The sequence below is a fragment of the Chanodichthys erythropterus genome, chromosome 24 (genome assembly GCF_024489055.1).
Source record: "Chanodichthys erythropterus isolate Z2021 chromosome 24, ASM2448905v1, whole genome shotgun sequence".
Lineage (NCBI taxonomy): Eukaryota > Metazoa > Chordata > Actinopteri > Cypriniformes > Xenocyprididae > Chanodichthys > Chanodichthys erythropterus.
Window position 1 is genome coordinate 27,527,301 of NC_090244.1, and position 12,332 is coordinate 27,539,632.

Genomic DNA, 12,332 nt, shown 5'->3' on the forward strand with positions numbered 1-12,332 from the left:
CACCAATTTATCGAAGAAATCAGTCTTTCTGTAAAACCTTAAACAAGTTTGCAAATCTTATGCACTCTTTTTTGCAAAACTCTAAACACATTCATTCTCACTCACTAAAACACATATTGCACTGTGGTGCACTTGTGTTGGTAAACAGTGTGATGTTATGCCATATAACATCTTTGGTTCTGGTACTGGTTGTAGACCGGGCAGTTCTGGGGAGTGCACCGGGGCCAGTGAGATAAACGCTATGTGTGTGCGCACTTAATAAATAATCAGAGTTCACAGCAAGTCTTTGTATCGTGGCATTTATAACATAACATGGTGTCAGATTTACGGATTGGCGAACACTAGAGAGTTAGTGTAAAATCGCCAGCGAGTTGAGACCCACGGAGAGCGAGACCTGAACGGAGAGCGGCCAACGAGACTAACGCACGCGGGCCGAGTGCAGGAAAAAGTCTAGTGCAGCAGTGCAGCGAAATAGCAAGTCGAAAAGACATATTTGACACAAAGTAAAAGGATTCAGAGTGTTTTCCCGTCATGGAGAAGTTAAATCCGCCATCGCCTATGCAGCTCGTCGGTAAACTGGCCGAAAACTGGAAACGTTTCAAGCAGAGATTCAACATCTATCTTGCTGCTAGTGGTGCAGGTGGAGATGATGAGAAGTTAAAAGCATCCATCTTTTTGCATATAATAGGTGAGGATGCACTGGACATATATAATAGCTTTCAACTTGACGAGGCAGATTTAACACTGACTGTTCTCATGACAAAGTTTGAAGAATACTTTGTGCCAAGCAAAAACGTCACATTTGAGAGATACAAATTTTTCTCTGCTGATCAGAAACAAGGAATGACTTTTGATCAATACCTTGCTGAACTGCACACACTGAGTAAGACTTGTGACTTTGGAGATTTACGAGATTCACTCGTGAGAGACAGAATAGTCTGTGGGATTCCCGATAATGGTCTCAGGGAAAGACTGTTACGTGAACCAGCGAGAGCTGCTGAAATAACACGTGCACAAGCCAAGGAACTGCATAGAGATGATGCTGCAGTGCATGCTGTAAAAAAAGAGGATCAGCGCACAAAACAGTTAACAAAACAAAGACAACAGAGGGTGAAAACGCAGAAAAGTAAGTGTGGCAGATGTGGAGGGACACACATGCCACGATGTTGTCCTGCTTATGGAAAAACCTGCAATAGCTGTGGGAAGAATAATCATTTTGCAAAATGTTGCAAAGCTGATGTTGCAAAGAAAAAAGTATATGCAGTTGAAGGACAGCCAGAGGAATTCTTTGTTGATTCTGTACAGACAGACACAGCAGATAAAGCCGAGTGGATCGTACCACTGACTGTAAATGAGACAATAATTCCATTTAAATTAGATACAGGTGCACAAGTTAACCTGTTGTCAATGGATGACTACAAAACCCTCAAAGTCAAAAACAAAATTCATTCAACGAAAATGAAAGTAACAGGATACACAGGTGAGGATGTCCCTGTCATAGGAAGCTGCCTAGTGACTCTGAAACACAAAGGTCAGCTGTTAAAGACGCAAATGATGATCGTAGAAAAGAACGTCCAGCCAATTCTGGGACTGAGTACATGCGAAAATCTTGACCTTGTGAGAAGAGTGTTTGTAGTGACATCGCAGGTTAAAACAGAGGAAACTTCATTCATGGAGGAGTATAAAGATGTGTTTGAAGGACTGGGATGCTTGCCTGGGGAGCACAAAATAAGCATTGATGATACGGTGACTCCAGTGGTACATGCATGCAGAAAAGTTCCATTTGCATTGCGTGAAAAACTCAAACAGGAACTAGCTCGCATGGAGAAGTTAAATGTCATAAAGAAAATTGATGAACCAACAGACTGGGTGAGTTCACTCGTTATTGTGCTTAAGAAAAATGGTGCATTGAGAATATGTCTTGACCCACGAGACCTCAATAGAGCCATAAAACGCGAGCACTTCAAACTGCCAACCAGGGAAGAGGTCATGTCTCAGTTTGCTGGAGCAAAGTGGTTCAGTAAGCTGGATGCGTCATCCGGTTTTTGGCAAATGAAACTTGATGAGGCAAGTTCAAATTTGTGTACCTTCAATACCCCTGAAGGCCGATATCGTTTTCTACGTCTCCCGTATGGCATTCTGTCGGCACCGGAAGTGTACCACAAAACAATCCACATGATTTTTGAGCACCTACCAGGTGTAGAGACTATGATGGATGATATAATTGTGTGGGGTTCCAACCGTCAAGAACACGACGCACGATTGAGGCAGGTTCTAGAGCTCACAAGACAGTCCAATCTGAAATTGAACAGAGAGAAATGTGAGTTCGCAGTCAACAGTCTAACTTTTGTTGGAGATGTTTTGTCTGAAGAAGGTGTCAGGCCAGACCCAAGAAAAACCTCAGCAATAGTCAACATGGAAAAGCCTCAAAATAAGGAAGAAGTGAGAAGATTCCTGGGGATGGTCACATACCTCGCCAAATTCATCCCCCAGCTGTCAACGCATTCTGCTCCACTCAGATGTCTCCTCGAACAAAAGAATGAGTGGATGTGGGCTCACGAGCAGGAAGCATGCTTTCAAAATCTGAAGCGCATCATTACAGAGGAGCCAGTGCTCAGATATTATGACCCACACAAGAGCACACGAATTTCAGCAGATGCCTCACGATATGGTCTTGGTGCTGTGCTTCTGCAGCAACATGGTGCAAGCTGGCAGCCGGTAGCTTACGCATCGAGAGCCTTGACTGGTGCGGAGTCCAACTACGCACAAATAGAGAAGGAACTTTTGGCTTGCACGTATGCTTGCGAAAGATTCCACCAGTATGTCTATGGACAGTCTTTTGAAGTGGAAACAGATCATAAGCCACTAGTGTCCATAATGTCCAAGGCCTTAAATGACTGTCCCATGCGAATCCAACGAATGCTTATCAGACTCCAAAAATATGATGTCAAAATGATCTACACACCAGGAAAATTCATGTTTGCAGCAGATACACTCTCTCGGGCAGTCGACAAGCATGAAAACCTCAACAGTGAGAAAAGTGCAGACATACAAGCATATGTTGACATGGTTGTAACCTCTCTTCCCGTGTCCACAGAGAAAACGGAACAAATAAGAAAAGCAACCGATATGGATGGAACAATGACACAACTCAAAGAGATCATCCTGAAAGGTTGGCCAGAAAAGAAGAGTGACTGTCCGAAGCAAATCCAAGATTACTGGTCGTGTAGAGCAGAGCTTTCAGTAGTGAATGACATCGTATTCAAGGGAAACAAGTTTGTCATCCCTGCATTGATGCGCAAAGAAATGCTGCAGAAAGTTCATGAAGGACATCTAGGAGAAGAGAAATGCAAGCGTAGGGCCCGCGAGGTAATGTACTGGCCAAGGATAAACCATGACATCAGTCAGACTACAGCCTCATGTGAAATATGTCTCACATACAGGTCTAAGCAACAAGTGGAGCCACTCATGCCTCATCCAGTGCCCGATCATCCATATCAAAAGGTTGGAGTAGACCTGTTTGACTGCAATGGTAAGAGCCACATTGTAGTTACAGATTATTTCTCCAACTATCCAGAAGTTGCAACGCTACAGGTGACATCTAGTCAAGCTGTCATTGCTTTTCTGAAGACAGTCTTTGCAAGACATTGAGTTCCCTGTGAGGTGTTTTCTGATAATGGCCCACAATTTTGCAGTAAGGAGTTTGCTGTTTTCGCTAAAGAGTGGGGATTTCAACACACCACATCAAGCCCAAATTACCCTAGGTCCAATGGGCTGGCGGAGAGTTCTGTAAAGATTGTGAAGGCTCTCATGAAGAAGAGTCATGACGGGAAGACAGACTTCCATAGGAGTCTAATGATCTACAGAAGTGCACCGCTTCAAAATGGGTTGTCCCCAGCCCAGATGTTGATGGGTAGACGGATACGCACTAACTTACCCATCCACCAGGATCTGTTGACACCTGCAGGGGCAAACAAAATCAAAGAAGCTAAACAACAACATAAAAACAAACAAAAAGAGAACTATGACAAGAAAGCAAAAACCCTGCAGAAACTCAAGCCTGGAGATAGAGTTCGTATCCTGAACCATACAACAGGAACATGGATGCAGCAAGGATGTGTTGAGAGAGAATTAGTACCACGGTCATACGAGATTCAGACAGAGCGTGGTGCAATTCTAAGAAGGAACAGAGGGGACTTAAGACCACAAGTGACTGTTAATGAAGCTGAGTCACAGTCACATGACAAAGATGTGTCTGATATTTCCACAAGTGAACAAGCTGAAAACAGTTCTGTGGATCACACTGACTCTGATTGGACTAAGGACATTACTGCTTCACCTGGGAAGTATTGCAGACCAAAACGCACTGTTAGACCTCCTGAAAGGTTAATTGAAATTTGTTGAATGGAGTTCAAAAGAGAGAAAAAAAAAAAAAGTTCATTGTAAAAATTCTGTGGAGCATTTGTTGTGATGTTGTTATGAAAATGTTATTATTGGTACAAGTGTAAATTGAAAAAAAAAAAAAGAGATTTCAAAGGAAAGTTATTTACTTTTAAAGGGGGGAAGATGTGATGTTATGCCATATAACATCTTTGGTTCCGGTACTGGTTGTAGACCGGGCAGTTCTGGGGAGTGCACCGGGGCCAGTGAGATAAACGCTATGTGTGTGCGCACTTAATAAATAATCAGAGTTCACAGCAAGTCTTTGTATCGTGGCATTTATAACATAACAAACAGTAAACAAGTGACAAAATTAAACAACTACAACAGGGTCATTCTACAGAAACGTCCACTTTTGGTATGACAAAATGTCTTAAATGCATTTATTTTTCTAACATTTAAACTTAGACCACATTATTATATTACACTTTGACTTTATGAATACACATAAATGACATTTTAATGATTTTTTTTCTTTTTTTTTGTACATTTATGTAAAGATCGCGTGTCCCCTTTTTTGTCACTGGTGATACCTTACTTCTCTGGCATTTTTAAACATTTTTATGAAATATTATTTCTCAATTTTTTCAGCACATGCAATCAGAGTTACAGAATAATAATAATAATGCAAAAATTAAAGAGATTATTTGTATTTTTTATTTATTTATTTTAATCAGGTTAGTTAAAAGTGTGATTGAATGATGTTAATTCAATTGCACAACCATGTATTTGCTATAGCAATGAAAAGATTTGAAAAACAATTATAAAAAAGTAATGATGCAATCCTTTACATCTTAATTCTTGAGTGTTGCATAATTCAATGGATGTTAAATTATTATCATGTCACATATGACACATTTTGTTTAATGTGACAGACAAAAAACAGTAACACCAGTGACACAATGAATCTCCAGTGACATATACACAGGACCAAAAATCCTTATTCTTCACCTATAATTAAGTAGATTGGGCTAAATTTTTACAATTGGTATACAATCAAAGACTTATCATTGACACTTGGTGAAAGCAGTCAGTAAAAGATCATAAACAACATTTTAAAACTGTCTGTAAAATATGCTGTCTGTAAAGTCGCTGCACTGAATTTAGCCATATACCCTTAATTTAGCCACATCTGTCCAAATGAAGATTAACAATGAGAAAGAAAAGTTAGAATCATGTAATCTTACAGTTTTTTTGCTAACAAGCATTGTTCAATACCGAAACCACATTTTCAAAACTCTTCACACAGTCAGCGAAACAGAAGTCAATGCAGACCAAACTGTGAACTATTTTTTAATTGATTTCAGACAAAATGCATTCAGTGACCACACTTTTCAAAATTCAGGAATTCTTTTCCCATCCGTACTCCACAACATGCAAAATACTATGTATTTTCAGCACATTTTTCTAATGCTAACACATGTCGTGGCAAATTTGATGTTTCTTTGTCCCTTCAGATCTGGTCTCGAAGAAAAACTTGCAGAGTCTCAGTTTCAGGTCTCAGAAAAACTCACAAAGTCGAAGTTCCAGGTCTCAGAAGTATTTAACTTTATTGTCAAGCAACAAAGTGAGATGCCAGCTCCGCATCTGAGGCTCCCTTAGCTGGGGCTCAGTTTTATACATTTTTCTTATCTCTTAAAAACACAACAAATTAATATCATTGGCTTTTTCTTATCTCTTAAAATACACCAAATTAATATCATTGGCTGGGAATATTCGCTCTTACATTTTCCCATATTCTCACTTACATGTGTTCTCCCCTCACACCTCCTTAATTGCAGGTGTTGCTTATGTAAGAGAATTTTCTTAGTAAGGGTGACCAGTTTGCAATCTTTTGCCTTAATCTCTCATGGCCTTCTGCCAATTTGATGGTCAACCCTTTTCCCATTGGCCAAATGAAACATTGTATCAAAACAGTGAACACTCCCAAAGGCAAGAGGCCTTCACGTGACACCCTTGACAATTACAAACAAAATATTCTTAGTGGTCAAGTAAACTTGTCTGACCCTTGCAGTTACAAAGGCCAAGAGGGCCTCACAACACTTCTAGCCTTTATAATAAGCAAACAAATTCTACAATTGTTTTCTATTGGATGGATAAAATACTCCATCACACACTGCATTCAAAATGATTAAGAACACATTCAAAACAGAATTTATGCAGTAATTATTTTAAAATATTTTTAATTTTATAGCCCAAAATTAAAATAATAAATAAATAATCATTACAAGCTAATTGCAATTTTAGCTGAAATTCCAGCCACTCCAATGCAAAAGAGAGAGCAGACTAGAACATCACTGTAATTTACTATAATGAACAACTACACATGTTGTTACAGTAATGTGTAGAATGTATTTTATTTTTTATTTTTTATTATCATTGCAGCCCCTGAGTTTTTTCCCTCTTTTTTCACCTTTTGGTTATAATTTTCAAGTACTATATTCATATAAAAAAATGACATTTTGATTAATTTCTGATTCATTCGTTTTACAAATGCGTTCAATAAAGTGAAATTGTGTTACAGTATTCTATATAAAGAACTGATCTATGTGGAAAATCATTGAAACTTTAAAAAAGAAAAGGTCATAAATTATGCAATGCTTCCTGTTGTTAGTGTTTTTTAGGTCAGTGTGTTGTGAATGAAATGTGTGTTTTCTGAATGAGAATTGTTGCCAGTGTTATGTTGGTCTGAGTGAGTTTTGTAGGTGAGATTAACTGTTTGGCCAACATTCATGCTGGTAATGCTGACTGTGTGAAGAGTTTTGAAAATGTGGTTTCGGTATTTAACAATACTTGTTAGCAACTGAAAAAAACTGTAGTGCTATTTCATGCAAAAGAACTAAATGAATAGCGTAAAATAAAGTTTATCTATAAATGGGTAACACCAGTGACAATTTTCATGAAAAATGCATTTTACAAAATGGCTGCTGCAAGGTGTCAACCCACATGTTGTCAATCATGATATATTCGCTAAACCAAGTAGTTTAATCCATTTGTATTCTAGTTTTTTTTTTTTTTTAAATTCCCTAACAATAAAGTAGGTCACACCAGTGACTTCAACTGAAAGCTTCATATGAAATTATGATTTTCTAATTAAAATTTCTGATACTTGAAAAGAGATAGAGGACTTTCCAGTGGCCTTTCTTCATTGATCTTCAGGAAATAGGAAGAAGGATGTCAAGTGATGTCATCAGTGTGATTATTTAATTCAAAATACAAGATTTTTGTTAAAGGTAACACCAGTGACACAATACCAGGGGACCACTACATTCATTATAAATGTTATAACATTTATTTGTGTCATTTACATTATATATTTGTTTCTGAGCTCAAAATAAAGCCCTTTCCCACATGACTGCAGGGACGAGCACTTCTGTGGCGCTTGGAATTTTTAGAATTAATTAAAAAGCAAATTTTGCCACATTGATGCTCAATAAGGTTTAATTGTTCAAATAACATATTGTTTCATATTAAAATATGTATAAAAAATGTAATCCTAAAGTGTTTTTCAAGTGTAATATTTCTGTAAAGTCTAGGGACAGAAAAGTGGACGTTTCTGTAGAATGACCCAACACAGTTGTCATTGTTTACAAACAACGGCTCAAATGATGCGATCAAACCAGCTGTGGGAAATAGAGGCAGCTCAGAGTGCACAGGTGTATTGAATGATGATACGGGTAATGGATGGAAACAATGAGGGAGAGGAGGAAGAGGATGGTGAGGAGAGTGTTGTCAAGGCTGGATCAGCAAAACCATCATTGCCTGTGATGTGGGCAAAGTCCTGGACCCAACTCACAGATGTGATGTTGAGGCAGAAGGAGTCGCTCATTGAGATTTTGCAGTTGCACCACTTTTTGAGTGTACTGTAACATTACTTTTCATTTAGAGATTTCTTTGACCTTTTGACCTGGGCTTACTGTATTGTTACAGTATGCAAGTGCTGAATATACAGACATTCAATACTATGTGAAGTTTATAAATGTAATTTATAGGAACGAGTCCATCTAATTTTTCCAATCAACAGCCAGAGTATATAAGCAGCTGCTTACCTCTCTTAAATCTCTGTTCCAGCATCCCTCCACCTCCCCAAACTCCACCTTCATCTCAGGTACCTTGCCCTATGAAATCATATCTTATATTTATTCACTGTATCAGAGCTCGAGTTAAAGCTGATTCTTCGAGCCCCTCATCAGTGGACAGCAAGCCAAATAAGCTAACCTAACACCTAAAGACTATATGGGCAAACTTGATAAAGTTTATTACACATTTTGGGAGACACATCAAGTGAATAGGAAATTGTATATCAATATTCTTAGGAAATTTTAGATATGAAAATTTTGCTAATTATTACTCCAGTCCTTCTTATTTCATTACATATTGCCCACAAAACACATTAATATTCAAATTGCATACAGTTTTTTCCAATTGCTAACACACAATTTTTCAAACTAGTCTGGTTTTATCAAAACACAACACAATTCACAAAACCACACACCCAAACTGCAAAATACCTCATATATCCTGCAAAATAAAGCACTGCAACCGAAACTACACAGAGCATTATCAAAATCAAACTTTTGCATGAAATGGCACGCACTTCATTCATATTACCAGATTTTTGCCTAACCACCTACACACTGTTGGGCATAATGAAAAGCACCCCCATCTTTAGTATGCTTTGCCATAATACTAAAATATGTATCAGATTGTTCACATGCACAGAAATATTTGCAGATACACACACATGCTGTTGCAACATTTTTATTTTTTTTCCTTCACTACAGTAAACAAGTCAGTACAACATAAGCACAGCAGATATATTTACATGGGACTGAACAAAAATATTCTTACAAAAAAGTAAACTGAAAAAGAAAATTTCTGAAAAAAATATATTACAGTAAAAAAAAAAAAAAAAAAAAAAAAAAAAGGCAAGAAAAATAATTAGGCAGCATCTTGCCGCACAGCCGGGTCTGGCCACAACGCCTCGTCAACATCACAGGCAATATCTTCCCTTGCCAGACATCGAGGGAAGAAGCGCCTTGAGTGCCTTATCCATCCCTGAATTGCACCCACATCAATCTCATCACATGCCTCTTCCATGGCCTGCACAAGAGGCATGCGCACAAAGGGCTGCCGGTCGTATACCTTCCACCGCCATGCCGAAAAGAATTCTTCTATGGGGTTCAGAAATGGTGAGTATGGTGGGAGGTATTGCACGAGAAATGTTGGGTGGTCAGCAAACCAGTTTTGGACTGGGGCTGCACGATGAAAGCTCACGTTGTCCCATACTACAACGTACCGGTTTCTTTGATGGTCTGCATCATTCATACGCTCTGGTGGTATGAGAATGTTGTGAAGTCTGTCCAGAAATGTGAGAATATGGGCTGTGTTGTATGGTCCAAGTTTGGCATGACGGTGGAGGACACCATGCATATTGGAGATGGCAGTGCACATTGTGATGTTCCCACCACATTGGCCAGGAACATCTATAATGGCTCTGTGGCCAATGAGGTTTCTCCCTCTTCTTCTGGTCTTTGCTAGGTTGAACCCAGCCTCATCTATAAAGATGAACTCATGTGGGATTGCATGAGCATCCATTTCCAGTACTCCCTGAAAACAAAGAACAAAAATCACTCAATATGGTGTTATCCAGTACACTGGGAAACAATGTTGTGTGTAGTGTACTGCAGTCAATATAGTACTTACATCCACATATGCTCGTCTGAACTCTTTGTTTCTTTGAGAGTTTCTCTCAAACGGCACCTTATAAAGTTGTTTCATTCTGATTTGGTTTCGCTTGAGAATGCGAGCCAATGTGGACAGACTAACTCGTTGAATGTTGTTGAATAAGGTGTTGTCTTGGATGATGTGGCTTTGAATTTCTCGTAATCTGATTTCATTATTTTCCAAAACCAAGTTTACAATGGCAGCTTCCTGTACCCCGGTGAACATTTGGCCCCTTCCTCCACCATGGTGTCGTCTCTCAGTCCTTTAGAAAAAATAAAATAAAAATATATATAGGGCTTGGACAATGCAGCCTAAATATTTTCCCCCACAGTAGAGTACATTGTACAGGAAACTTGTACAGTTCATGAATGGCTGATGTCATACACTAAGTAAACAGGTGTCACCCAACTGATACACTATGACATGGGGTATACTACATGTGTACTACATGAAATTTTGGTTACATACCTGTTCTCCAGTCTAAAGGTCCAGATGATAGAGGCGACAGTAAAACGGCTCAAGTTTGGCTGCACTCTCTGTCCAGCCTCACGCATTGTCAACCCATGGTTGATGACATGATCTACTAAGGTTGCTCTGATTTCATTTGAAAGTGTTTGTCTTCTTTGGCCATGAACTCCTCTACCTGCTCTACCCCTACCTCTCACTCTTCCTCCCCCTCTTATTCTCAACCTCCCTCTTCCTCTTCCTCTTCCTCTTCCTCTCTCTGCAATGTCTTCCATTGTTGTTGTAAAAAAAAAAGGTTCTCACCTGTGGTCTTTTCATAGTGCTTACATCCTGATTGAAGTGTTAACAATTAACCACTGAGGTGTTTGGCCAGGTGGCACATGTAATTGGCCAATTAGCTCATGTAGTGTCATTTTGAATGGCAGTGTTTTGAAATGGCAAACATGTGACTTTATGTCAGATTGTTGTGTCTTATGCAGAGAACTGTATTTAGTGAATTTAAAAAGTGCTATTTTGAAATGCAAAATGTGTGTAAAACAGAAAAGGTGTTTAGACTTTTGGAGACTTGAGAAGAAGCTTTGCTCTCTGTGTGTCAGTTTAAATAATTGTGCTGTGCATGTCATTTTAGTGTGTTAGCAATTGGAAAAAACTGTAAAGTGTGTAGAAACATTGTATATAATGGAAAACACGTTTATGGCCATTTTACACACATCAAAATGGTTTGTCAAATCATTCTTTTATATTCTTTCATTAGAGTTGACAATCACCTTTAATACAAAGTTTGGTACAAAAAAAAAAAATAAAAATATTGAAACTTAAATTGGACATAAAAAAAAAAAAAAACACGTTTTTGCATGTCCAATGTCATGTCTAATTTAAGTCTTTTTTTTTAAACCAAATCGTGGTGTTCAATAGAGGGCACGTCACAAAAAAAAAAATAATAATTGTCATTTACGATTTTTTTCTTATACTCCAAACAATGTAAAATTTTATAATATATATATATATATATATATATATATATATAATTACACACACACACACACACTCATTTATTTTTTGGTAGTCAGGGTAAATATTTTGTGTTTTTTTTTTTTTTTTTTCCTTAATACTCAATAATGGTATCTTACGATGAAGAGAAAGAGCCAGGTAGTATTAACTTTCGACTAATCAACCGTTAAACTGGAAACTTCCTCGTTCAGTGTAGTTTTGGTGGCTCTTAAAAGAGCCTTTGGGGTTTGATGTGGCTGATGCGGGTTTAGGCGCGCTCTCCGCGGATACGGCGGGCCAGCTGGATGTCTTTGGGCATGATGGTGACCCTCTTGGCGTGGATGGCGCACAGGTTGGTGTCCTCAAACAGACCGACCAAATAAGCCTCGCTGGCCTCCTGCAGGGCCATGACAGCGGAGCTCTGGAAGCGCAGATCCGTCTTGAAGTCCTGAGCGATTTCTCGGACCAGCCGCTGGAAGGGCAGTTTGCGGATCAGCAGCTCGGTGGACTTCTGATAACGGCGGATCTCTCGGAGAGCCACGGTCCCGGGCCTGTAACGATGGGGCTTCTTGACGCCGCCGGTGGCCGGAGCGCTCTTACGGGCGGCTTTGGTAGCGAGCTGCTTCCTCGGGGCTTTACCACCGGTGGATTTACGAGCGGTCTGCTTGGTTCTTGCCATTGCAGTAGTCAACTTCTCTTTCTATCCTGCT

At 39.1% G+C, this 12,332-nt stretch overlaps 1 protein-coding gene and 1 pseudogene across 1 annotated transcript; one reads left to right on the forward strand and one right to left on the reverse strand.

The window, feature by feature from the left end:
- Window positions 1-12,332, forward strand: part of LOC137015492 (histone H2AX-like) — a 116,821-nt pseudogene that overhangs the window by 56,656 nt on the left and 47,833 nt on the right.
- On the reverse strand, window positions 11,875-12,317 carry LOC137015125 (histone H3). Its single transcript, XM_067379839.1, has one exon. It carries the CDS (start codon window positions 12,299-12,301, stop codon window positions 11,891-11,893), a length of 411 nt encoding a protein of 136 aa, XP_067235940.1. The 5' UTR covers window positions 12,302-12,317; the 3' UTR covers window positions 11,875-11,890.

What these genes read in the sequence shown, in the direction of transcription:
- LOC137015125 (XM_067379839.1), bottom strand. Translation starts at nt 12,301, where the DNA reads ATGGCAAGAACCAAGCAGACCGCTCGTAAATCCACCGGTGGTAAAGCC.